Source organism: Stegodyphus dumicola, chromosome 12 (genome assembly GCF_044657685.1).
Source record: "Stegodyphus dumicola isolate Sdum_Otavi_A_Nest chromosome 12, ASM4465768v1".
NCBI classification, from domain to species: Eukaryota; Metazoa; Arthropoda; class Arachnida; order Araneae; family Eresidae; genus Stegodyphus; species Stegodyphus dumicola.
The window spans coordinates 113,910,730-113,936,017 of NC_140779.1; the positions used below are offsets into that span (position 1 = coordinate 113,910,730).

The 25,288-nt window shown below is 34.7% G+C and overlaps 1 protein-coding gene across 2 annotated transcripts in view; it reads left to right on the forward strand.

Moving 5' to 3' along the window:
- Positions 1–13,709, forward strand: part of LOC118200814 (sulfotransferase 1B1-like) — a 59,101-nt gene extending 45,392 nt beyond the window's left edge. For both annotated transcript variants that reach the window (XM_085806816.1, XM_035372785.2), the window contains exon 2: positions 12,416–13,709. In XM_085806816.1, the coding sequence (XP_085662942.1) occupies positions 12,433–13,317 (885 nt within the window). In that variant the 5' untranslated portion in view covers positions 12,416–12,432 and the 3' untranslated portion in view covers positions 13,318–13,709. The remainder of the gene's footprint in view (positions 1–12,415) is intronic.
- Positions 13,710–25,288: the final 11,579 nt, after the last annotated feature.

Genomic DNA, 25,288 nt, shown 5'->3' on the forward strand with positions numbered 1-25,288 from the left:
AAACTGAAAGGAAAGCTAGCATAATACCATATACCTACAAAACTACCATAATACCATGTACCTACAAAACTACCATAATACCATGTACCTACAAAACTACCATAGTACCATGTATAGTTGTAGGTAAGTATAAAAATAGATTTTAAGCATTTTAAGACATTTTCCTTTATCTTTCTCATTCTCGACACTGTTTTAAGTAAAATGCTTTTGGTGGTACCATATGTGTAACAACACTGTTTTCTGCAACTGCTAATTACTAATTCCTGCAAACGCTAATACATTAGCAAATAGATTAACTGATTTAACCAACATCTAAGTTTTTCGTTGTTAAAATCAAGCAGAAATAAAAATAATTACGACTTCTCTCAAAACAAATGTGCATTAGGGGAAAGAAGAAACATTACATCCTGTAGGATTATTCGAAATTAAGCAAACTTAAACAAACATAAAATGTACTTTTGAAAAAAGATTCTCATTTTGAGACTTTCTAACAATCGAGTGATCAAATATGCAATATAATTCCATTTCTGACTCAACAGATTTTATTTATTTATTTAGTCGTTGAAAGAACAGCTGGGACACACTAACACACTAAATTAGAACCCCATTTCCGATGATGTATTTAGTAGTACGCCCCGGTACCTGGCATTAAATCTTTGAAGGGACACAAATCTTCCAGTTCTTTATAATTCTGCTTGTATCTCATAAAAACAAGGATAACCTTGAACAAATTCTTCTCGCCAAACTGTTGTAATTCAGCAATAATGCAGCCACATCTAAAGAAGAGATATTGTTAAGGACTTTTCTGCATGTTCTCATACAGATATTGTTAAGGAGTTCTCGTCGTCTTCAAAAATACAAAATCTGCACCATTTAATATTTATTGTCCAAAATTAAATTGGTTTTTTTGATTACGGCAAAGCGTATAAGGACCCTCTCTGAAAGGAAACGGATGCTTTCGTGGAGGACATTTTAAGAAAAACTAGCTCGTATTCACGTTACATATGCGGAAGACCACGAAAACTCCTACGTAGATAGCCCGTTTACCGAAACTTCAAATCAAAATCATTACTCAAGGTCGTCACTTGCTTATAGAAGTGGGAGAAAGAAGCCACCATGGAAGCAGTTGCTTCTGAGAAGACTACGAACATGGACCTTAAGGTCCATGACTAAAAATCACTGGCGTCACGTAAGAGCAAACCTTATAGGAACACATTTCTTTCTTCTAATAACAAATTTTTGTGTTGACTAGAATTCAGTTCAATAATGAAAGAAAAAAGTCTTCGTATTGATCGCATTCCATCTGACCATCTGACCAAGCCATTCTTCGTATTACATGTATCGCATTACGAAGAATGGCTTGGTTAAATGGGCACAGTAAAGTTGGTTGCAGCGGGAAATGAAGGAGAAATGAGGAAATCTCTCAAATACTCTACCCGATGGTTTCGAGCGTATTGGGATTCAAAAATTTGTTTGTTTCGGATTTGTCTGACATCGGTGATAGTGCGACCTCCATCATATCGTATATAGATGGAGCAAAAGCTTTGAAAAGTTATATGGAACAACAAGCATTGGCTTCCTCCATTGATGTGATGCTTTTAAAATAACTCTGCATATTTTCCCAATTAAAAAAAAAATGGCGAAATTATGCAGCGAGTCTCTGAAATTTCAGCCTTCTACAGAAAAATATTAACTGCATTTTTAAACATTCCCATTAACGGTATGTAAAATTTTTATAATAAATTGGCACATTTAAAAAATGCTTACTTTGTAGAGTCATTAGGTTATTATGAAGTAGGAGGTGAGGAAAATGGACAATGCCCTCGCCGGGGTTCGAACCTGGACCTCTCGAATACCGAGTGTGCTGACCATTACACCACGAAGGCATGCTGAAAGGAGGAAGAAAATACTCCCTTTCAAAGGGCGACTAGGGGTTGATAACCCAATCGCCAAATTCTGGTGGGGAAGAATCATCAACCACCACCTTTTAGTTCGGGCGCCACTGTAGAGTCATTATTTTTTTTTTTTTTTAACCAGAGAGACGAGAAAAATTAGCAATGCTCTCGCCGGAACTCGAACCGGGACCTCTCGAATACGCGCCGAGTTTGCTAACCTTTACGCCATGAAAGCATGCTGAAATGAGCGAGAAAATACTTAAACTCTAAAAAAAAGTGCATTTCCCTCAATTAAATAATTTTTTTTCATTCTTCGCTTTAACCGGAATTTCGCTTAACCGGCTTAATCCCGATCCCATTTAGGCTGGTTAAGAGACAGTCGACTGTGTAAATAAAAGTCTCTTTATAGCAGGCTTCTGAAGCTTTTATTGTAAATAAACGATTTTGCTTTTGATGCAGTTTTCTTCGCCAGAGTTGATATTCAACTTTTAAAATAATAATATTATAATCCTACAAATTATAAAAATATATATTTAACAGTATCTCAAATTTTCCTTCATATTCATGTTGAGAGGGAATTAATTCTTTTGGGAAACTAAAGTATTAAAAGAATTTAACAGTTCTTTACGCTTCATAAAACGTTCTTTTAACTGAAGATCGCACCATATGAGAATGAATTATAAATTGATATTCGAAAATAAGATTCAGTTGATTTTAAAACAACACGTTAGCTTGCTTGCCTATCGCCAAAGAGAAATTCAAATTCTTCTACATTTTTTTACTTCAGAATTGTGGTTAACTCTAAATAAATTGCACTGAAATCTTTCTTTAATTGGCATGAACTGTTGTGGTTTTCTTAAAATATCGCCACATAAATTAATTACTGCAGTGAGAGCTATCGATTTCGACTGTAAACTTCTACGTAATGACAATACGTTTCGACTGTAAATATTTTTGCAACTGAAAATAATGCAATCATCAACACAGATCATTTCAGTGAACTCAAGAGGATATAAGCTCCAGAAGATGAGTCACTATTACACCAAATCAGTATTATTTTTAGTGCATGAACCAAGGTTTTAGGCAGTTCCCCCATAACGTATTCGTACCTTTCTATTCAACGAGTAGGGAAATATTTTTTTCAGAAATTCGTTCTTGAAAATGGGCCCAAATTTGGTACAGTTTCTTTCAAACATACATTGATACTTGAGTAGTAATTGACACATTTCTGAGTATTTAAAAAAAAAAAAAAAAAAAAAAGAAGAAGAAGAAAGAAAGAAAACATTTTTCTATCACTTTCTTAGAGTTATGAATATCTTTAATGTGGCATTCATTAAAAATTACCAAATTGAAGAAATGAAAAAGAAAATGCACATAGATTGCTAAAAGAAATCTTTTTCACTCTTGTATATTATTTGTACACTTTTGAATATCCCGCACATGGCTGCTACCCATAACCTTGATTTCTCATGTATTTCAAATCTAACCTATTGATGTTAAATTACCTATAATGGCACCGGCCAAATCTTCTTTGCTAATCGACATTATATGAATGAATCGTAAAAAGAATGATATTTTTAAAGCATCGGGAGATAATAAGAAATACTTATGATATTTTTTGTTATGTTTGGTTAGAATTTTTCCAATTACGAAAAAGCTCGTTCACTAATTGTTTGAAAGTTTGATTTTGTGATTGGCTTGCATATCTCTTGCCGAATATTGTGTGCTATATTGCATAGCCATCTTTAATTTTAGAATCAACCAGCCAAAGATATTCAAATAATAATGTTTAAAACACTATACTTATATAATATTACTCTTTCATTGCATTCAAATAAAGAACTTTGAAGCACATACATTGCTGTTGGTGCCCAAATATTTTCAATAATATCAAGTTCTTCTGTGTCAGTTTATTTAGGATTTTACAAAATCCGATATAGCATATTTTTCACATTGGAAAGGGATTCTAGCTTCAGAAAAAGGGTTCGTAGAATCAGAAGTACTTGTAGAAGTAAAACTTTATGAAAAAGTTTCGCTTTAAATGTGATGTTTAAAAACTTAAGTATAATAGATTTATTCACGTTAAATGTAAGAGTTCATTTAAAAAAGTATGTTACTGGTTCAATTTCAGTGCACCTTAATTATACAGTATCACTACGTGAAGGTCCTGAGTTCCATATTGCAAGTCACGCTTTTATGAAACTTTAGATTTAAAAAAAATATATATTTCTCAGTACTTTTTATTATCCCGTATTAGTTTTAGGATAATCCTCCTCCTGTCTCTACATTTGCTTTGATCTAAAAAAAAATAATCTGAAAATATGTAAAAAACTCAACTGCTACACAAATACCGTTTTTCGAATTATGTTGAGAAAATGAACCTCAAAATTCAAGAATCTGAAATGTGCACTTATTTTAATGAATTTCACTTGTATCTTCTTAATAAATATAAACGCATTTTTAAACTATACTCTTAAATTTATTTTTCAATAAACGCAGATTTCAAATCTTGCTTTAAATGTGAAATTTTAATATGAAGAAATTTTTTTTGAATTTTTTTATTATTTCCCCCTTTTATTCTTACTATCATTTTTGTATGAAAAATTAGAAACATTCAGTAGCATTTTAATATTCTGATTTGTATTCAGAATTGTCCAAGCTCCATTAAAAATTTATTTTACGGTACTTAATGTAGACAAATGATTCTTAAGTAATCATTGAAACTTCGATTTTCATTTTCGTAGGAAAAAACTGCCTTTTTTTACATAATTTTTATAGGCATGTAATGTGAAATTAAAACATGAATTATTGTATATTACATATATAAAGAAGTCAAATTTATTTGTTTGGTATAGAGTTTAATGATAGACTGACTGGCTTGCCTGTAATGTAATCTTCAATAGTGCTTTCCTTCATTCCGTTAAAATGATCTCTAGCACAAATGGAAATCACTATTAAAATTGCACGGAACATAAAGCTTCCCACTTTTATTTCCAATTAAATTTTAATATGTAATACAATGCGGATTAAGCATGAGACAAATAAGGCAAATGTCTAGGAATGAAACTCAGTAAACCAGGCTTCAGTACAAGGGGAAAAAATTAAAATAACAAGAAGTATACTAGGAATAAATTTTAAAATAAAAAAAAAAAGATTGGTTTTTGTTTTTAATACATTAGGTGGGAAAATTTAAAGGAACAACCATAAAAAACTAAAGTAACTTGACTAATTTTGCAGCTAAGAGCATGCAATTTGCATAATATCTTTATTCTAATATAATTTTAAAGTGCAGACTCGCCTATTTCTGCAAGAAATAAATTTAAATAAGAGCGGAGGAAATAAAATGAAAAAAAAAATTTAAATCTAATAAAATGAAGTAGAAAAAACTTGGCGTTTCAACTTTTATGAGATACACCGAAACATTAATGAGGCGAGTGGTCACTCCTGCCCAAAATGCAAGTTTTAGAGTGATGACATCACGACACACTAACAACATCTACTCTTTCATTTGATCTAATCACATATAAACAATGAATGGCATACAACGAGAAAACCTGTGAGAAGAAACTATTCGAGAAAAACTTGGTTTGAGATTTGAATCGCATTTGTAACTGCACTCTCTTATTTACAGCTGATCGAAAGAAATAATACGAGGACATTTCGAAAAGTAAAGATACAATGGTTCGCATTCCTTAAAAAAAAAAAAAAAAAAAAAAAAAAAAAAAAAAAAAAAATTATTTAGAAAACGTCAGTTACATCTTATTAACTGGATTATTTATTATTTTTCGACATAATCACCCCCGTTATCCAAACATTTGTTAAGTCGGTGCACAAGCTTTTGTATCCCACAGTCATAGAAGGTTGCCGCGTGTTGAAACCCAGCGCGCACACAATTTCCTGTACCCTAACTTGACAGTCACAACTTCATAAAGAGTTGTCATTTACACTTCCGGTATGATCTGGTGCAATTCTTTCAATTTGAGACGTCTATTCGCACGAATTGCTTCCTCTGTTCTCTGAAGAAGGGCATCAGAGATCACAGATAGCCGACTGTTCTTTGTTCGTCATGAACATCGGTCCTACCTTCAGAGAAATGACGAGACCATTTCGTTACATTTTGTCGATTCATAACGTTCCCATAAACAGAAACAATTTCTTTGTGAATATCCGCTGGTCGCTGACCTTTTGCATGAAGAAAACGTATGACGGAGCGTACTTCGCATTTGGCGGGATTCTGAATCGGCGCAACCATTTTAAACACTACCTACTCCAACCAGAGTCAACGTTGAAATGCCGAACGACCGCGAGGAGAAAGCTAACGGTTCAATGTTAACACCTGTGTTGCCAACTTGCTCACCAAAACTTTTCTTTTCCTCTGGCGTACGGTGTATCTTTACTTTTCGAAATGCCCTCGTATCTGTTGAATGGGGGCAGGGCGAAAATAGCTGTATGAAGCCCAAAAAACAGTAATTGACTGGAATAGTTACCTGCAGGAAATTTTAACTCATAATGCTCTAAATAGAGCTTCAAGTAAAACAGAAGTGCCTGACAAAATAGTGGAAAGCGACGAAAGCCTCTTTTTACAAAAAGAACCAGCTCTCTGATGGATAGTACATAGACAATGTAGAGGGCTTTAATGTAAGAGCTGCAGACAGAAGTGCGGTTCAGAATTCCATTGGAAAAACTGATGCAATGTTGTCAAGATCTCCGTCGGTTTTCATGGTTTGATGGTAGCAACTTTCACGGTCGATGAGATAATATGTAAATTGCCTCAAAAATAAAACAAATTAAATATGCTGTAAATCAATGATCCTCAACCTATTTAGGACCAAGCACCCCTTTTGAGGTTTATAGAAATTCCCCCTCTCCTTTCCAAAACTCAATACACATTTATTTAGATTTAGATTATTTTTAACGTGTTTTATAAATTAGACAACAAAAGTTTAGAAAATTTGATAAATACCAATGGATAAAACTAATTTTTTTCATTCATAAATTGAAAATAAATACCTAACAGCTAAATAAAAGGCTGGCCGCATCGTCCCTGAAATTATGCAATTCTCCCAAGGGGGAAGAATTTCTGCCTGGTTGAGAACCTCTGCTCTAAATTCTAATGAAATCTGATCCAATAAAAATGAAAGTCACGTGTCGTTAAGCTATTGATATTTCCACTCTGAAGTGCTTGCGTGAAAGGTATCCCCGTAAATGTACCAATATAACATGGAGAAACTCAAAAATTTGCTTTGGTGCTGCACATTAGCATCTCTTTAAGAATGTTTCCTATAATAAATTTTAAAGTCTAGTTTTTATGTTAAGGATACAGTTTTTGAGAGAAGAAGACTTACGACATTGTAAATCTACAATCAAAGTGATCTTGATTTGCTTCTGGACCGGTGGCACCGATTTCTTTTCCCTGGCATTAACTTGAGAAGTGATTCCTTATTTATCCCAAGAGCACAACAGACATTCATTTCTAACTGCAAAATCTTTAATGTGCACCACTAAAGCAAATTTTTGAGTTTCTTTACATTATATTGGTACATTTACGAGAACACTTTTCACGCAAGTACTTCAGAGTGGTGATAGCAATAGTTTAAACGACCCGTGACTTCCATCCTTTTTCTCGTTGGATAGATTCGTTAGCATTTCGTTTGATCTTCTTCACAGTAAAGCAAAGCAGGCCTGTAACTTCCGTTGAAAGCTTAAAAAAAATGGTTTCGAATTTTGTAAAAGCAGCAGAGTAAGAAATTTGAATTTTCAGAAGCATTAGAGGTACTGAATTACAGGGCATAAATGGGAGATATGTCGGAGTTAAAAAAAGAACCAATTTTTTGTACTGGCTGGTATATCTATCAGCAACACAAAAAGCATTTTAGATGTATCGAATGCCACAGAATCCAGACTTATAGCTGCAGTATGCATCCAGTCGTATAGTTAAGAAAAATGATTGTTCTTGAAGGTTGCATCACTGACAAGGTATACTGATAATTAAAGTCCACTCAGTTGTTCAGATGTTTATTTTAAAAAGAAAACGTCACGGGTCACGTTGATAATGAACCTGCTCACATGGCAAAATTGGGAACAAATTGGTCTGAAAACATACAAGTGAGCTTGAATTCGTTCTACATTCCGCAGCCCCCTTCCGATTACAACCTGAGAAACATTTTCCTCCTCCTCCGTCATGTCGATTGTTTGGGAATAGGACTGATAAAAAATATTCTTAACTGGAAGACTTGTATTAGTCATTTTCAAGCAAAATGTTTACAGTAACGGTCTCTAACCGTCTCAATGAAATAAATACACCGTATTTCTAAAGTCTTCAGCCGATTTCGAAGAGTTGTAGCTTTCAAACCGTTAATTGTATTTGAATACATTTTGACATATTTTCGCCTACAGTTCTAAAAAAAAAAAGTGTTCAAATTTTGTTTGTTGTTGGATTTTGCCACAAGGGTGTAAGAGCAATGTACTCTAGTGATATCACTAACGATCAGGCAATTCGCCAATGCTCGATATGGCGAGCCAACCGCAGTAAGCTTTTCGTGTTCTTCAGATCTAGGCATAAAATCGTTACAGATGAGCAGGATATTTTTCGTCGAAGATTCAGAACTGAACTTCTCACTGAATTAGAAATAGAATAGCACTTGTATATAGAGGGAAGAATCTTATGTTCCGCAAAACGTTTAAATGCTCACTGTGCATCTGAGGAAATTATTGAGCGAAGTAAAATGCATTCCCTCGTAATCCTCAAAAATCGATACAGTGATCAATCCGTAAGCTTCGCATTTCCCGTCAAACAGTTTGGAAACTGTTATAACTTTCTTCACGAAACCTACAGGATTCAACTGCAGATACTTCCTCAAGTCCTTCCAGGAAAATTGTATTCAGTTATGCATCTCTTTTTTGCAGAAGAGAATGAAAGTTTCCATGTTGCGCTTGGATTTCAGTGACGATGCCACGACTCATTTATCTGGGCAAGTAAGTAGAGAGTTGGAATTTCGAGAATGTAACAGCCGCATATTATGATGGAATAAGAAAAGTTAAAGCATTTGTGAGGTTTCTTATGGCTCTTTTTTGCAGATAAAAAGGAAATGGCCTTTTTTCCACAGTTTTAGAAAGATACACAGTTCCACAGTTCAACTTCCGATTTGATGTGAGCCGATCGTTCAAAAGAAACAAGATTTATCATTTTTTAACATTTTATTGAAAACTTTGCGTAACTATAATTATTTTACATTTTGTAACAAATTTGTATTGTTTCTTCCAACACAGCATTTTGAAATCAGGTGCAGGCTTTAGAAACTTCAGTTATATTCTAGATGGCAGTGTTTCAGTTTCATTGTCGAACTCCTATAATTGTTTCAGAAAAGTCGGTTTCAGCTTTCATGAAGCAGATGAAAAAAATTGTAAACCTCTACAGTTACATTTCATTTTGATGAGCTGACATTATTCCAAGCCTTGAAGTAAAACCATATCAGCATGAAGATTTAACAACAAGTATCTACATGGAACAACAATATGTAAATATAGAGAACAAATTATTAGTTTTTGCAAAGCTGGTGAAAAAATATCCTTGCTGACATAATAAATTAAATGGGAGAATGCAATGATGATGGGAAGGAAGAAAAATAAAAGCAAACATAAAACAGCCCTTCTTAACTGCAGAGAAAACTGTTCATTTTAGTGTAGCATTAAATTAGTTGATCTACATAATTATTTGGAAACATTATCGTTAATAGAATGTATACGCTCTATTGTCTAAGCTGTATCCACCAAAAACAGAAAAACCTGTATTATTTTTGTATGAAAATTTAATAAATAAAAGCATTTAACTAATCATAAAAAATAAGTAGAAATAAGTAATAAAAAATAAGTTTTCAGGATAATGATGTAACTTGAGTAAATTGTGATGTAACTTGAGTGACATTCTGTAACTTGAATAAAATTTCAGAACATTCAACTTTCATTTTGCCTTTATATTTCATTTTGCTAATATAATAAATAAAAATGTGTGAGAGAAAACCTTAGAAAAAAAATTAAAGAACATTGTTACGAATATTGTACTTAAATAGGTAATTTTAGTAGAATTATTAGTAAAATTGTTGCATTTCTTTTGTAACATGAAAAATCTAAAGAGAAGCTATGCCGTAAAAGTAAGAATACAAGGGCAAGTGCATTTAACATTGAGTAAACAGGTATCTCGGTAATTTGGAGATATATCGCCAAGCTGACAACTGTTTTGGCGACTTATTTTGTCCTCAAATTTGGCGAGAAACCGCCAAAAGTCGCCAGATTTGGAAAGCTACATTATGTATAACCTGAATAAATGTAATTGACCACTGTGTTAGCTATAACCATAATTCTACCCTCGTATTGCTTTCCAGTAATTTCGAAAAGCAGAAAGTACTTAGAAATATCTCGGTGGCCAGTTGAGCATCTGCTCTCAGTCACTTAGTAATTCTTGTTGCTAGTTGCTAGTTCCACGTGAATTGAAATATCCAAGAGTGCGCTTTGCATTACGTTGTGTTTATCATTCTTAGTAGTTTGATGCGTAACTGCTGATTGTAATCTGTAATACTGTGAACTCTTCTACGAGTATTTCTGTGGAAAATTCCAGAACTTTGAAATATTTATTTTGATAAAATAAATTTTTATTAACCTGTCATCGGATTTGTGTGCATTCAAACTGTTACGAATCCGTATGCACGCAACAATAAAACAGACGAAATAACTGGCAGTTGAACGTAAATTGTTGTAACAATATGAAACATTTAAATACACATCATCAGGGGGGGGGAATACTTTAAAATCGTTCCCTTTGTCACATCTAGTAGGCCGATCTTACAACCTTTTAACTATGAATCTGCGCATAGAAAGGGGAAGCACCATCAAAATGCTGACAGTTTAAGTCGTTATAATTATACATCTCTCAACTAAAAATATATAGTCTAGAAAGTTTAAAAGTTCGTTGTTTAAATTTTTCTAATATCAGAATATTAAATTTTATATATTTAAAATACTTGTTTAAAGGCATTTTTACTCATTTGGTCTGGTATCTAATTGCATTTGTTACAGATATATACTTGAACATTTTTGTCTTGTAAACAAATTTAATAAATTAGTTTTAATGTATTTAAGCTGAAAATTTTGAAAATTCCAAAGAATTTTCAATTTCAATTTTCAATTCTTTGGAATTTTCAAAATTTTTTCGAACACATTTTTTCGAACAGTTCCCCGTAGGCGAAGGAGTTCAAGACTGTAATAACGTGTTTGCGTTGCTGCGCTACCAACATAATACCAGTAAGAAATGTAAAGAAACTTTAAAATATCCGTGCTTGAAGATTCATGCGCTTGAAATGTTTTTCAGTTATTCTGTAAGTTTGACTAATAAAGTTGGTTGTTCGATCAAAATGGCGAGATTCTTTAACACTTTATTACAATACCTAGTAATGTAATGAAATCAATAACATCGGTTTTCGTGTGTTATCAAAATTTACTCATAGAAATTCACTGATATTTTAATAGTAAACCCAATAGATGTACCATTATTTGAAATTTAATAGTAAGCAAAATGTATTTTAATTACCGTTAGTGCTATAATAAAATAAAGTCCGTATGCTTCGAAGATACTGTTTGGCTTGCCCTTCCTTAGGAACAAAACCAAGCAAGGGCACATTTTAATTCGGTAATGCATTGCGAAAGCTACGTAATGTTACCTAGCAATTCATTAAAAAGATAAATAAGATGGTATGAGAAAAATTGTTGGGAACTGAGTTTGAAACTCGAATCTTGTACTAAAATTTATAGCTATTACATACTGTAAAGCTTGAAAGATAATTCATTCTTTGAAGAATACTGCGAATTTCATCAAAGAAAAATTTAACCAAAACAATATTATCCAATGTTTACGTGGTGAACAAAGAACAACTATGAAAAATTGTTTCTTCCCCTTCCCCGCAAAATTCGTGTTAAGGGATTTAAGATGACTCGTGAAATAAAATAGCCAGTATAACCAGCGGTTGATGTTTTTCCTAAATATATTTTTTATTATCTTCCTGTTGCCATTTACCAGTTTGAAATAACTCTGTTGCCATAACTACGAACTTGAAAATCATGAGGTTAGGTATTAAATTATACTGAAATTTAATTAAAGAAACCAATAATCACTAAAATTCCAGGTAGAAAGAGCGGTGAATATAAATTAAAACGTAAATCATTTTCTAGTTCATACAAAATATGATGGAACAGAATCGAAAATAATATGCAGTGTCAATTCAGTTTAAATTACAAAAAAAAAATGAACTCTTTTACCGTGGAAGATACAATTAATATTTTTCTGGGGACAAAAGCAAAACTTTAAAAGAATACTCCAATACAGCATTTCGAACTAATAAATTAAATTTAATCATTCAAAACTTAATAAACTAACTATGGAATATACTGTAGAATTCACGATGCATTTTTAATGAAGAATTTATACTGAAAACTTTTGCACTGATAAAATAACAAATATCATATTTCAGGTTATTACTTCAACAAAATGTCCGAAGAAGATGCAAGCAAGAAATGTGACATACAGATCATTAGAGGTCTTCCTTTCCCAGCAGTCTCATGGTTTCATAAACAAAATATCGAAGAAGCATTAGATTATATCCCTGAGGATGAAGACATCATTATTGCTTCATATCCTAAAACAGGAACCACATGGCTTCAGTATATTGTCTTACAAATACTTTCAAATGGTGATTCCTTCCCCACTTTCGACGACATCTTATACCGTGTTGTCCCATTTGTGGAGATGACAGGAATTGGAGCTGTGAAGGCCTTGGAGAAGCCTCGAGTGTACAAGCACCATATTCCATACAATATGGTACAAAAAAATCCCAAATCGAAATATCTTTATATTTATCGAAACCCTGAGGATACTTTGGTGTCTTACTTTTATTTTATGCAAGATCTTAGGAAAACTGAATTGGATTTCAATGAATTTTTTGAGCAGTTTCTCAGTGGAAATATAGGATATGGACGTTACTTTGAGCATATTCTCTCCTTCCTAGAACATAAAGATGACGAGAATTTGTTACTTATATCATATGAAAAATTACACAAGAACAGGAGAAAAGAAATTTTAAGAATAGCAAAGTTTCTTGGGGAAAATTACTTTCAACAACTCCTGGAAAATGAATCAATAATAAATAAAATAATTGAACATACTAGTTTTGACTACATGAAGAAAAATCTATGCTTGACCCACCCAGCAGAAAAGGAAAAAGGCGAAACTGCAAGTACAGTTGCATGTTTTAGGAAAGGGATTGTTGGTGATGGAAGAAACGTGCTATCAGCTGAACAGCAGAAAAGACTAAGAGAATTGACGGAAAAAATTATGGCTGGAACTAACGTAATAAAAGAATGGCTGGAAGAATAACAATGAACAATTATGGGGGCATCCTTTACTTCACTAGAAGAATAAATCCCGCTACAAGTTGAATTTAAACTAGTATTTAATATAAAAGTTTTTTTTAAAAAAAAAGTATATTTATGAACTTGAGGTATATTCTTGAAAAACGTTAATATGGTTTGCAGTAAACAAATAACAAACAAAATCAGAGAGTACATATATCAAATTAATAGCTTTCGTCTTTATTATTTGCAGGAGAAGAAGAACTATAAATATGCCCACAACTTAAAGAAATCACATTGCAAATATAAATTTATAAATAAACTGTATTATAATATTAAATTGAATAAAATTTGAGTTGAAAATTAAATCTAGTAATGTGATTAAATTTTATCTGGATGAAATAAATCCATAAAATGTGAAAGAAACTATAATGAATTGGTGTTCAAAATTAAAAAAATAAACAAGCTTTTTTTTTTTTTTTTTTTTTAATTTCTCAAAAAAATACTAAAGCAAAACAGGTATTACATAATCTCGTAATAAAAGCGCAACAAACGCGTAGCGCATGATGTTGCAAAGACATTTTGCTGTCTTCAAGATGCCCAGATATCCGCAAAATTGCAACGTTGCAAAAACATCGATTTCACGTTTTTATGTGTAACAGTTTTGACACAAACACAGATTTCACATCTTTAGGTAGAGCATTTTTAACATAAAGATGTCATTTTCATGTCTTTCCAAACAATAGTTTCGTCACATAAAGCCAGAATACTATGTTGTAACAAATCATATTGCGACATATTGAAAACTTTGTAGTGTAATTCACTTTTTCGGTTGATTATTTTTAAAACAACCCCTAAAAGGCAAATGTCAGTACTAATACATTTAGTTCTGTAATTTACCTATCTGGGATTGTTGCAAAGGCTCATAACGCTTTTTTGATCTGTAAAGGCCCCTTCAATACCTGTAGGCTGTCTCAACGTGGCGAGGGAGTGGCACTGGGGGGAATAGTTGAAGTACGTCGGGAGTGTATACTCCTGGTTGGGCCACTGAAAGCGTGAAGACTATTCCACTACCCAGCTAAAAGTCTATGGGCATCTGAGCTAAGCCAGTCCTCTACCATTGGTGCTCGGGTCTCACGACTTATAGAGGCTGCCCTTTTCCTCCACCCATGAGTCATGAAGCTTTCTAATGTAATCCATACTGCATCGCCCGTCTCGCAGGTTCAAAAGGGGCGCGTTCGAGATTTAGGAAGAGGACCTCGTCCGAAAAGTAATCTATAGTCTCCTAGACTACGAACTCTTAAAATAATCCAATGTAATGTTAATGGTATTTCAACATTGGCAGCGAAATCTAAACTTGACCAAATATTGGAGTTGGAAGACCAGGAAGCTCAAATTATTGCTCTACAGGAAACTAAATTGAGAGAGAATTCTCAACTAAAAGTTAAGGGATACAACATCATCCGTTTAGACAGACATAAGAAAGGAAGCTGTGGCTTTGTTTTCCTTATCAGAGATATTAACTATATTTCCAAAAGCTATAATGCACCCACTGGTTCAGATTTAGAATTGCAAGGCATCACTGTTATGTGGAGATGTGAACCACTAGACATCTTTAATTTATATTACCCTCACAACATTGGTAATCAGCCTGGAGTCTTTGATAATCTTTTATCTGGAAATACTCTACTTCTGGGTGACTTAAATGCTAAGCATCCAGCGTGGGGATATTCTTCCCAGAATCAGAGAGGAATTGATCTTCTTCATTCTGTAGATGACTCAGGTTTCATGATCCTTAATGATGGTACTCACTCTTCATATAGTTATAACACGTCTGAAGCCCTTGATTTGTCCATAGTAAGTCCCCCTATCTTTCCAATTTACACCTGGACAGTTTTGAAGAACATTGGGAGTGACCATTCTCCAATTTTAATTCAAATAAAGAAGAAACAGTGTACTTTCCTCAATCGTAAAAAATATTGGAATTTTGTTATGGCAGACTGGAAGGCCTTTAATGATCTCGCTGACACACTGGCTGAACCTAGCATTCATTCAAGTGACCTTGATATTAACTGAATTACTTTCAAGCACATGCTCTTCAAGGAGCTAAAAGAACGATACTTAGAGGAAACGTAAAACTCTTTAATCCCTACTTTACTCATAATTCGCCGGCTTTGCTGCGTTTGTTCCGGAAGAGAGAGAACCTGCGACTCGAATTGAAAAACAATAATACAGAGCAAAACAGGACAGAGATGAACAAAGTCAATGCAAAAATAAAACGAATCTATGTGCTGCTCAAGAGGAAAAAGTGGATGGATACATGTGAGGGACTTGATGCTAGATCATCTGACACGAAATTGTGGAAATTGATCAAAAATATTAGCAGTGAACAACCTCAGATAAAGAGATGTAATACTATTTGAGATACGGATGTCAACATCCCTATAGACGACAAAGCTGCGGCTGATCTCCTCGGGGCACATTACCAGAAGATAAGTGAGCTGACTTTTACAGAGGTTGATAAGAAAGTGGCAAAAATATCTAGAGATCTTGCACATGGATGTCGTAGTGCTGTCTCGGGCAATCCTTTTTTCTTTAAATCTTTTTCCATGCATGAATTGGAGATGGCATTGGAGAATCTTGACCAAAACTCCTGGACCTGATGGCATCCATGGGATGTTGGACATTCCGGTAAATAGGGCATCTTGGCATTCATGCAAGAAAGAAATTTCTGAATATAGTGAATCGATCTTGGAGTCTTGGACGCCTTCCTAAAGAGTGGAAAAGAGCCACAATCATACCTGTTGAGAAACCTGGCCAAACCAATGGATCTCCTGGGAGCTTCAGACCCATTGCCCTAACCAGCATTGCATGGTTGCTCTTCCTCCTGGATACCCATGACCTCCTACAAAAAGAACAGTACGGTTTCAGAAGAGATCATAACACCACTGATCAATTGATTTATCTCAGCCAGACGATTAGAGATGCTCAAAACAAGCGACCTACCAATCATACTGTGGTTGCTTTTCTAGATTTATCAAAGGCATTTGACCGTGTCTGGAAATATAAACTAATTATTAAACTCTACGAAGACTCTGGCATCAGGAATAAGGCCTGGATCGCAGATTTCTTAAGAAATAGACTGATAAAAGTAAAGCTTATTTCCACTATGTCAAACACCTTTAAATTGAACCAAGGTGTCCCCCAGGATTCTGTGTTGAGCCCAATTCTTTTCTGTCTGTATTTGGCTGGAATTGAGAAGATTATATCAAGGAGATGTGAGGTTGGGTTATTTGCGGATGATATCGCCCTGTGGAGCTCTGACCCAGATGTGAGTTCAACTGAGACCAATATAAATCTTATCCTTGAAGAAGTGTGGAAATTCTCGAAAGACCACAAATTGAGTTTTAATCCAACTAATTGTTAGTTTTTTTACCACCAATAAGAAGTTTTATAATTATCATCCAAAAGTTTTCATGAATAACTTGCCTCTTACGTATGACAAACATCCCAAATATTTGGGCTTCGTTCTCGATCCAGAGATCACTAGTAACAAACATGTGGATGCACTGAGTCGATGCTTGCACCTTGAGAACTACTTATTCAGCTATCAATACGACCTATTTTGGAATACGGTTTCCCCGTTTATTGTTGTGCCTCTTCTACCAACCTCCAGAAATTGGAAAGAGTCCAACTTAGTGCTTCTCGTATTATATCTGGCTGTTGCCCGAATAAACAGACCTTCAACCCCTTAGCCTAAGAAGAAATGCTGGCCTTGCAAATATTATAATAAAGTTTTCAGTTATGACTCGAAAAATAGAACTTCAGAATTCCTGCAGCACTGGAGTAATAACCAAAGACTTAAAAAAAATAGCCCACTTAGTCAACTTGAGTATGCTGGTATAATTGACCGTAATGTTGAGCAGCATTCCTTGAAACAATGTTTAGATCCGTCTGAGGGACTCCCTAGAGTCGAGTTTCATACGGAACTTTTGTCTCGAGTTTCCAAGAAAAATTATATCCCGGCTCTGTTACGACAATATGCCTTAGAAACTATACACACAATTCCCGCTGAAGGTACCCTTATCTATACTGATGAAAGTAAAAGCGAGGACTCTCGTTCCGGTAGTGGAGTTGTCATTAAATGCACAAATGGAAATATTGTTAAAATAAAGAAAAATTCTGACTTCAGTTCGGCTTTTAAGAGTGAGCTTATAGCCATCGAAGAGGGACTAAACGCTGTTTCGTACTTTACAAATCTTAAGGCAGTATGGTTTTTGTCTGATAGTCGTAGCGTTATCCAATATCTTTCAAACTGGCGAAGAGTTAGTGATAGGGCCGGAATTGCAATTCTTAGCAAGCTTAAGCAGATCTCGTCACTCTGTGAAATGCACCTTCAGTGGATTCCTTCCCATGCTGACATATGGGGGAATGAAATGGCAGACAGTCTGGCGAAGGAGGGTTCTGAAGAACCATTACCAGTTACCAATTCATTGACATATCTTGAACTGTATTCCATTAGAAGACATGCAGACCAGCAAATTTGGCTCGTTCCCCCGAATCATCCTTGGTATCAAGCTGATTGTCCTGGAAGATCTCTTGCTATTGATTGCGATAGATGTGTTCAGACAACACTTTCCCGATTCTTCAGTGGACACCTGAAAGGACTTACTTTTGAGAGAGGTATCAAAATGCACCCAATTTGTTCTAAGTGTCCAAATCCACATATCCTTGAGTGCCTGGTGTTGTCTCTTGAGGACCTTTACAAGTCTCCTAAGCTTGTTTTCGATTTTCTGAAGATAAATGGACTCGTGGACCTCGTCCAGTATATTCCTAGACATGTAGATTAGTAACAACACAACGCTTTTTTGAATATGTATCCTGTTTTATTGGAATATTCGTTCACTAAAATCTTACTTAATTTCTGAATTCATAATTTTTCTTGTTTTATCCTTACACTCTGTCATTATCTGCTTCCTCAATTTTCGGAACATCTAAATAAATTGCATATTTATTCAATTCTACAATTTTTTACAAATTGTTAATTAGATAAAAATTATTTATAAATTAATAGAACTTGAATAAAATCTTAAAACTCTCCAAATTTTTCACCATATGATATAAATGAACTCAATTCAATTATATCGCATAGTGAAATAATATTATTGTTACGGATTTTGAACACTGTAAATAATTTTAGTGAAATTATAGTATTTTTTATGATGTAATAAGCAATTCTGGAAAGAGAAGATGCCCTGCTGGAAAATAATACAACGACAAATCTATTTAAGTGAATGGCTATCTCGCTAAATTGGCGAGATATCTCCAAGCTAGTCATGGGTTCGGCGAGGCAAAAAACCACCCCAAATTCGCCAAACATGGAGACATTTTGGTCCAGTCCAAGTATAGCTGCAATGGATACCGTAATTGATTAACTGTACTTGGTCGTATATGTATGTTACCTCATATGCCTTCTTGCAATTTTTTTTTTTTTTTTTTTTTTTTGAGAAGTGGAAGCTACTACAGATTTCTCGGCGGCCGAAACAAAATACCTGGTTATAACGAACTTTTCCGCCAAGAAATGTTCTTAATAAAGTTAGGGAAAAAACATGATAGCAGTACCTTTAGTGCGGGTAGTAATAACCAACCAAATCTATATGATTTTCTGCTGACATTTCGGTAGTTTTTTAAAGCCATCGGCCCAGAAACTTGGTCACTGCGAGTCCAAAAACAGATCAACCTCATTTCAAACGTCCTATGTAGAATGGAATATAGCACCACAAAGATGTAGCTGCAGGTATGAAAAGAGGTAGAAGTCAGAAGGAGCGATGTCACCAACCAAATCGAAGATTTTCTGCCAACGCTTTGGTTATTTTTCAAATCATTCAGTCTAGAAACTTGGTGGCCCCGAGCCCCAAAACAGGTCAACTTCATTTCGGACGTCCTGTGCAGACTGGAAGATAGTACCATGAAGATGTAGCTGTAAGTGTGAAAAAGGTAGAAGTCCGAAGAAGCGATGTCGGGCTATATGATGGGTGTAGCAAAAGATCCCATTCAAGTCCAACCGGTGAATACAGACACATCTTGCATTGTTTTGATGGAACATTTCCATTTTGCGCCGAAACTCAGTTTGACGTTTCTCCTTGATAGCAGAGTCAACACGGACTAACATTTCGCTGTGCAACTTAATGTCGACGATTTTTCTTTTCCCAAATACTCTTTGTGGATAATACCACGGCAATCCCACCAGATACAAAGCATGATCTTTTTGTTAGTTAAATTGCGCTTTGCGTGCTGCCGAGGCAGACAAATCCCCTTTGCGGGCTGTGTTGTTGCAGTAAACCCACTTTTCATTACAAATGACGATCCAGCCCAGAATGTTGTCCTTGCGTTGATATTCGAGCAGATTAGTGCAGGCCCACTACCCCAAGCAGCACCGGAACGTTCCGAAAACGTTCAGAAACCGTGTCCCACCGTTCTATAACGGTGTTAGGTGTATTTAGCACGTTCTACACAACGTGCTAAAGTGGTGCGTGTAACAACCGTGCTTTTAGTACGTACATTTCGACGTACAACACTGGTGTTTTTTGAAATTCCCAGAATGTGTTATAAAATACGTTCGACATAACGTGTTAAAGTTGTGCGTGTTAGAACCGTGTTCTTAGGACGTACATTTCAACGTAGAATACTGGTACTTTTCGAAACGTTCTCAACATGTGCTATAAAATACGTTCTAATCGACGTGCTAAAGCGGTGCATATTATAACCGTATTCTTAAAATGTACATTTGAACGTATAATCCTGGTACATTTCGAAACGTTCTCAACAGGTACTATGAAAAGCGTTCTAAACGTCGTGCTAAGGCGGTCATATGATACAGCATTCGTATCTAAAGCTCATTCTGTAGCTGACATTTTGCAACAGAACTGGAAACAAATGATGGTTCTAATCTGGTAGCGTGATAGTTTCTTTTCAGACACATTGTACTTAATGAAAACCATACTTTAGTACAAATTTCACAGCTCTTTCTTTCAAATGCCAAAAACCGTTTGGCAAAATCTGAAAACACGCCAACGCGAACTGTTTGCATAGACAATATTTGAGGTGGTGGGAAACTTTCGTTAAAACCCGATATATAAGATTGGCGCGAGCATCAGTTTCTGAGTAGTTGTTTATTTCGGCATTGAGTACGGAGTTAGCAATAACTCGTAACTTGTAGAAGTTTCGACTATTTCGATGCGTTTTGCCTTGCGTTGTGTTTAAATCTTAGTAGTTTATATTATAACTACTGATTGTATTCTCTGATATTGATAAAAGCTGTACGAGTGCTTTTGAGGAAATTTCCAGATGTATAAAGAGTTTTTTTGGGGGGGATAAATTTTATCAAGCTGTCATCGATTGTGTATGCATTACATCTATGACAAACCCGTGCGGACGCAATAATTTTTGTTGGCAGCAGTGGGATTGAAAGCTGGCGACAAGAACGATGGATAAGAAACTAAAACAGCTCGTGGCAGCCTTTGCTGCATTCAAAGATAAGATGAAAGAGGGCCAAGAACCTGTTAAGGAAGAAATGAAAGCTGAATTCAAGAAAAGATGGAAGGCGCCGTCAAATCACTTCAAGAAAGATTTAAGCAGGTCAAGAGGAAATGAAAAGAGATATTACCTCCTTATAGAAAGCAAATATGAGGCGATGGAAGGCAGAATAGACACGACTGAAAATCAAGTTCGAGAATTTGAAGAAAAAGGTTTCTCCTGCTGAACAACAGATCGGAGAAAGTAGTTACCGCTGTCGAGCAACAAATCGGAGGAAAACTTTCTTCTATCACGCAACAAATAGAATAGATTGTTTCTACTATCGAAAAAATCGACTGTAGAGTTTCTGGTGTCGTCAAAGAAGTTCCGAGCCACAGCAGGATGCAATTCTGACGGTTTTGAATTTTTACCGATTCCTTCTCGATTCTCTCTAAAGCTGTCCACTTATGATGAAAAGACCTCCTGGCAAGTACTATATAAGACACACAGACTACTATAAGACGTGGGTACTTAGCTGTTCTAGTTGCCCTTTTTATGAAATGTACATGCACTATATCAGACATGGCCAAACTGCGGCTCTCCGACACCTTAACGGCGGCTCGCGAGCTACTTGCGATCTTTTGCCATCTGAAGTGCGAGTAGTTTTGAATAACTATAATTTTTTTTAATACAAATGGAATTTGAAACAGAAATTATGCAGTACCACGTTTCTTTATTAATCGCTAATTTAATTTCTGATATTATGTATGTAAAAATTTGACAGATTTCGAACTGTCCACTGCTGGCTCATAGTCAGAGCAACAAATACGCAAAATTACAAATAATTCCATTTCTGATAATTACTATTCCGGTTATGTTACATTTTGAACAGGTATAGTCATCGGAATACACTAATACAAAGTTAATCTAAAACGCGGTGCTTATATTTTTCTTAATTATTCGCCCTAATATTTTTTCTCTCAAGTTAGTTTTACTTCAAGCAGTAGTATCTGCTCATAGTCCTGTATGATCCCATTGTTCACAACAATTGTGATCCACCTGGAAGATTTGCTATTCATTGTAGGATACTACTTTTATTCAGTCCTTGAATGGCGTGAGTAACTGCTGAAGAAACCTGCAATCAGAGCTCTTTTAATGTGTGGAAGAATGTTACAAGGATTTTATTTTTGGAGTGACCTTTCAGCCTCTTACTTGGATGTCTCAATTTTCTGCGGAACTCTTTCAAAATTAATTTCCTATCCCTAAGCGAGTCAAATAGTTTTATGCAATTACTTCACAGATTTCGCAACTATTCACAGTTATATGCTTAATGAACACTTTTTCCACATGAAACTTTATCTTTCATAATAATTTCTTGGCAATACTAGGCAGAGATCATGCTGAAATATTCGCAGTCATGAAAAGAATCACTGGTTTGACAACGATTTCAATTTTAGTCAAAATGTTTTAATTCCCATTTTATCAAATATTATTTTAGATAGAGATCTTTTACCTTAATCATCAAATCTTCATATCAATAACGTTTCATCGAGCAATGAGGAAACAACAGAATACAAACGTCTCTCTTCTCCACAATTTCTGTCAAAAATCGGCATATTGATATTGGTGAAATCTGTTTATCTTGCAATATTTCGATTTCTTGTTTGATGACCTTTCTTTCTACCTCGCACTATGTTAAAGGCAATTTGCTGCGCTAGGTTACAGTCGCCGGTAAATATCGCATTAGGTTAAAGTCATTCTGCTGTCCGGTATATCTAAAATTTTTCACCCCTTAGTACTGCTGCATTACACTTGCCTTGGCTCTGATGCCAACTTTACACTTCTTTTAATCTGTTGATATTTTTTGTCTTTCTAATTTTCGATCATCATGTACGTCTGACACGTCCTTCATGAAAGCTCAGTAGGCAAATGAAAAGTTGTACAATGATCCACTGTTTGATCACTATAAATTTCAGGCAAAATAATGTGAAATTTTCCTCCCGTAAACGTTTATTTTTAAAGTCTGACTGCTTGCAGACTCTACTTCAATTTGAGATTTATTTCCTGTAGACAGGTTAGGTAACACAATAGAATGTACTATGTACCCAATAGAATTAGGCTGACAATAATTTATTTTAAACTTTCTTCTGAGTTATTTTACTCAGAAATTCGAGACGAGACCGTAATCCATTTGATCGCCTTTATGGGTCCAACATTTAGAATATGATGGATGCGTACAATTTGGCAAGAGCTTAGAAACAAAACTATTGTGCTGACTTCTGCCGCGTTGCAAAAGGCCTCCACATCGAACATCTCTGCATGTCCATAGAAATATGAAGAGTTACGCGTTCATGTTATGTCTGCATTTGTGAAATAATTTCATTATAGAAGTGACAGATATGTTTTCTGTAACATCATTTTTGATTTGCCATTATATTTGGAAACCAGCTGAAAATTAACCAGCTAGGTTGAAGAGTTCGGCTGATAGACAGATGGAATATGTGCTCGACGAAGCGTTTATATAGCCCGGCGATGAATTACTAGACTTATTAACAATAGTTTAGGTATGTCCAAAATTACGGTAACGACTCAAAAGGTGGTTTCGAGAATTTTCAATGATGAGCATGAACTTCGTTATCTATGTCCAAAATTACCAGGACAATTTGAGCGATAGTTTCAAGAATTTCAACGATGCAAATGAACTTCACTATCTATGTCCAAAACTATCGGAACAATTCGGGAGATAGTTTCAAGAATTTTCATTGATGCGCAGTGTACTGATTACTAAAAAATTCTGGCACGCTGGATTCCACGTTGAAATACTGCATCAGTCACAGCTGTCATGAGAGATACTGATTATTCAAATACCACTGAAATTGCAAAGGTTTTTTTTTTTTTTTTTTTTTTTTTTTTTTTTTTTTTTTTTTTTTGTCAATTCTTCTATATACTGGGCATTAGTAAAAGTAGTTATTCCAAAGTTTTGGGGAAAATGTTTAATAATTCCTTAGGTTAGGATCCAAAGATTCGAATGATCTCAGTATGTTGGTCCTCATGTTAATTGTGCAGAGAAACAAAATTACTTCTTCAACAATTTAACAAAAGCATAAACAAGTTAATAGCTTATTATTAAATAAATATTTTTCTCGAATAACAGTTTCTCTGCAGTGCACGTTGACGTGTATAATTTTGTAAATTTTACCCTTTCTAAAAGATTGCTCATGAGTTAAAAAATAAACACTCGGTTTTCTTTTAAATAATGATTTGTAATTTACTGAAATAACATTTTTTATGTAATTGTAGACCAATGCTTCCGATTCATTTTACTTCTACTAAAATAAAACAACAATAATTATAAACAGAGAGGTGTAAAGGAAATCAGAAGAAAATACAGTCAAAAGTCGTTAATTCGGACACCCATAATCCGGACCTAAAGATACAAACTTTCTGCGCATGCGCGTAAGACTTTTACAGCTGCGAATATGCGTGTGCACATGCGCGTTTAATGTATAATGGACGGTATAAGCTAAGCTAAAATTATCTAATTCAGTTAATGTTGCAGGTTGAGTTGTTCCTTAATCTTCGAATTAGATCCGGCTTATTATTTTTTGCAGACTGTTAGAGCAACTTTATAAAAGTAAGCTTGAACTTGCGAAAGTATATTTCGAAGTCCATTAAACAAAAAGCGAAATTGCTGCAAAAAATGGATAAAGGCATATCCTTTGTTTCTCTAACCATTCCGAAATCTGTTTATCAATTTCACGCTGCTCTGCGGCGGGGGGGGGGAGAGGGTAACGCCGCGGCGCGCAATGAATTGGAAGTTGATCTGTCAGCACTATCCTTATCTTCAGGGCAGATGTTTTTATTTTATTTGGCTTATAATTCCTTACTAAATGTAGTATTTCATCTCGATGTACTCCGTCTTTGATATGATTTAAATCAAATTCTTCATCATTATAATTCGCTTCCCATAGTGAAGAAAGTGACACAGAGGTTATTGAAAACGAAAAAATTTCGATTGTCAAATTAGTCGGTATTCTCGACACAGCAATTATAGAACTTGAACAGCGGAACTTTGTAACTGAACAAGAAATTATGTCTGTTTATAGAATTTAAGAGAAAGTATTATCACATAAAACGAAGCAACTTACATTGAAAGAAATGTTTAATAAAGTAAACAAATAAATATTAAGCTTTTTTTTTTTTTTTTTTTTTGTAAATTTTGACACCCTTTAGATCATAATTGTTCTTTATTTCATAAATTACGGTTTCATATTTTTAATTTTATAATTTCCGCATGCCATCTTACCAGATTTAAATTGATGATCTATAATCCGGAAAAATCGATAATCTGGAATCGCCGAAGTCCTGACAAGTCCGGATTAACGACTTTTCACTGTATTTAGTTTCTCTACCTGAAGAAAAAAACGCTCAGTTGCTCAGTACAACAGTTACAATTTTTTATTTACTTGGCATCTTAACAT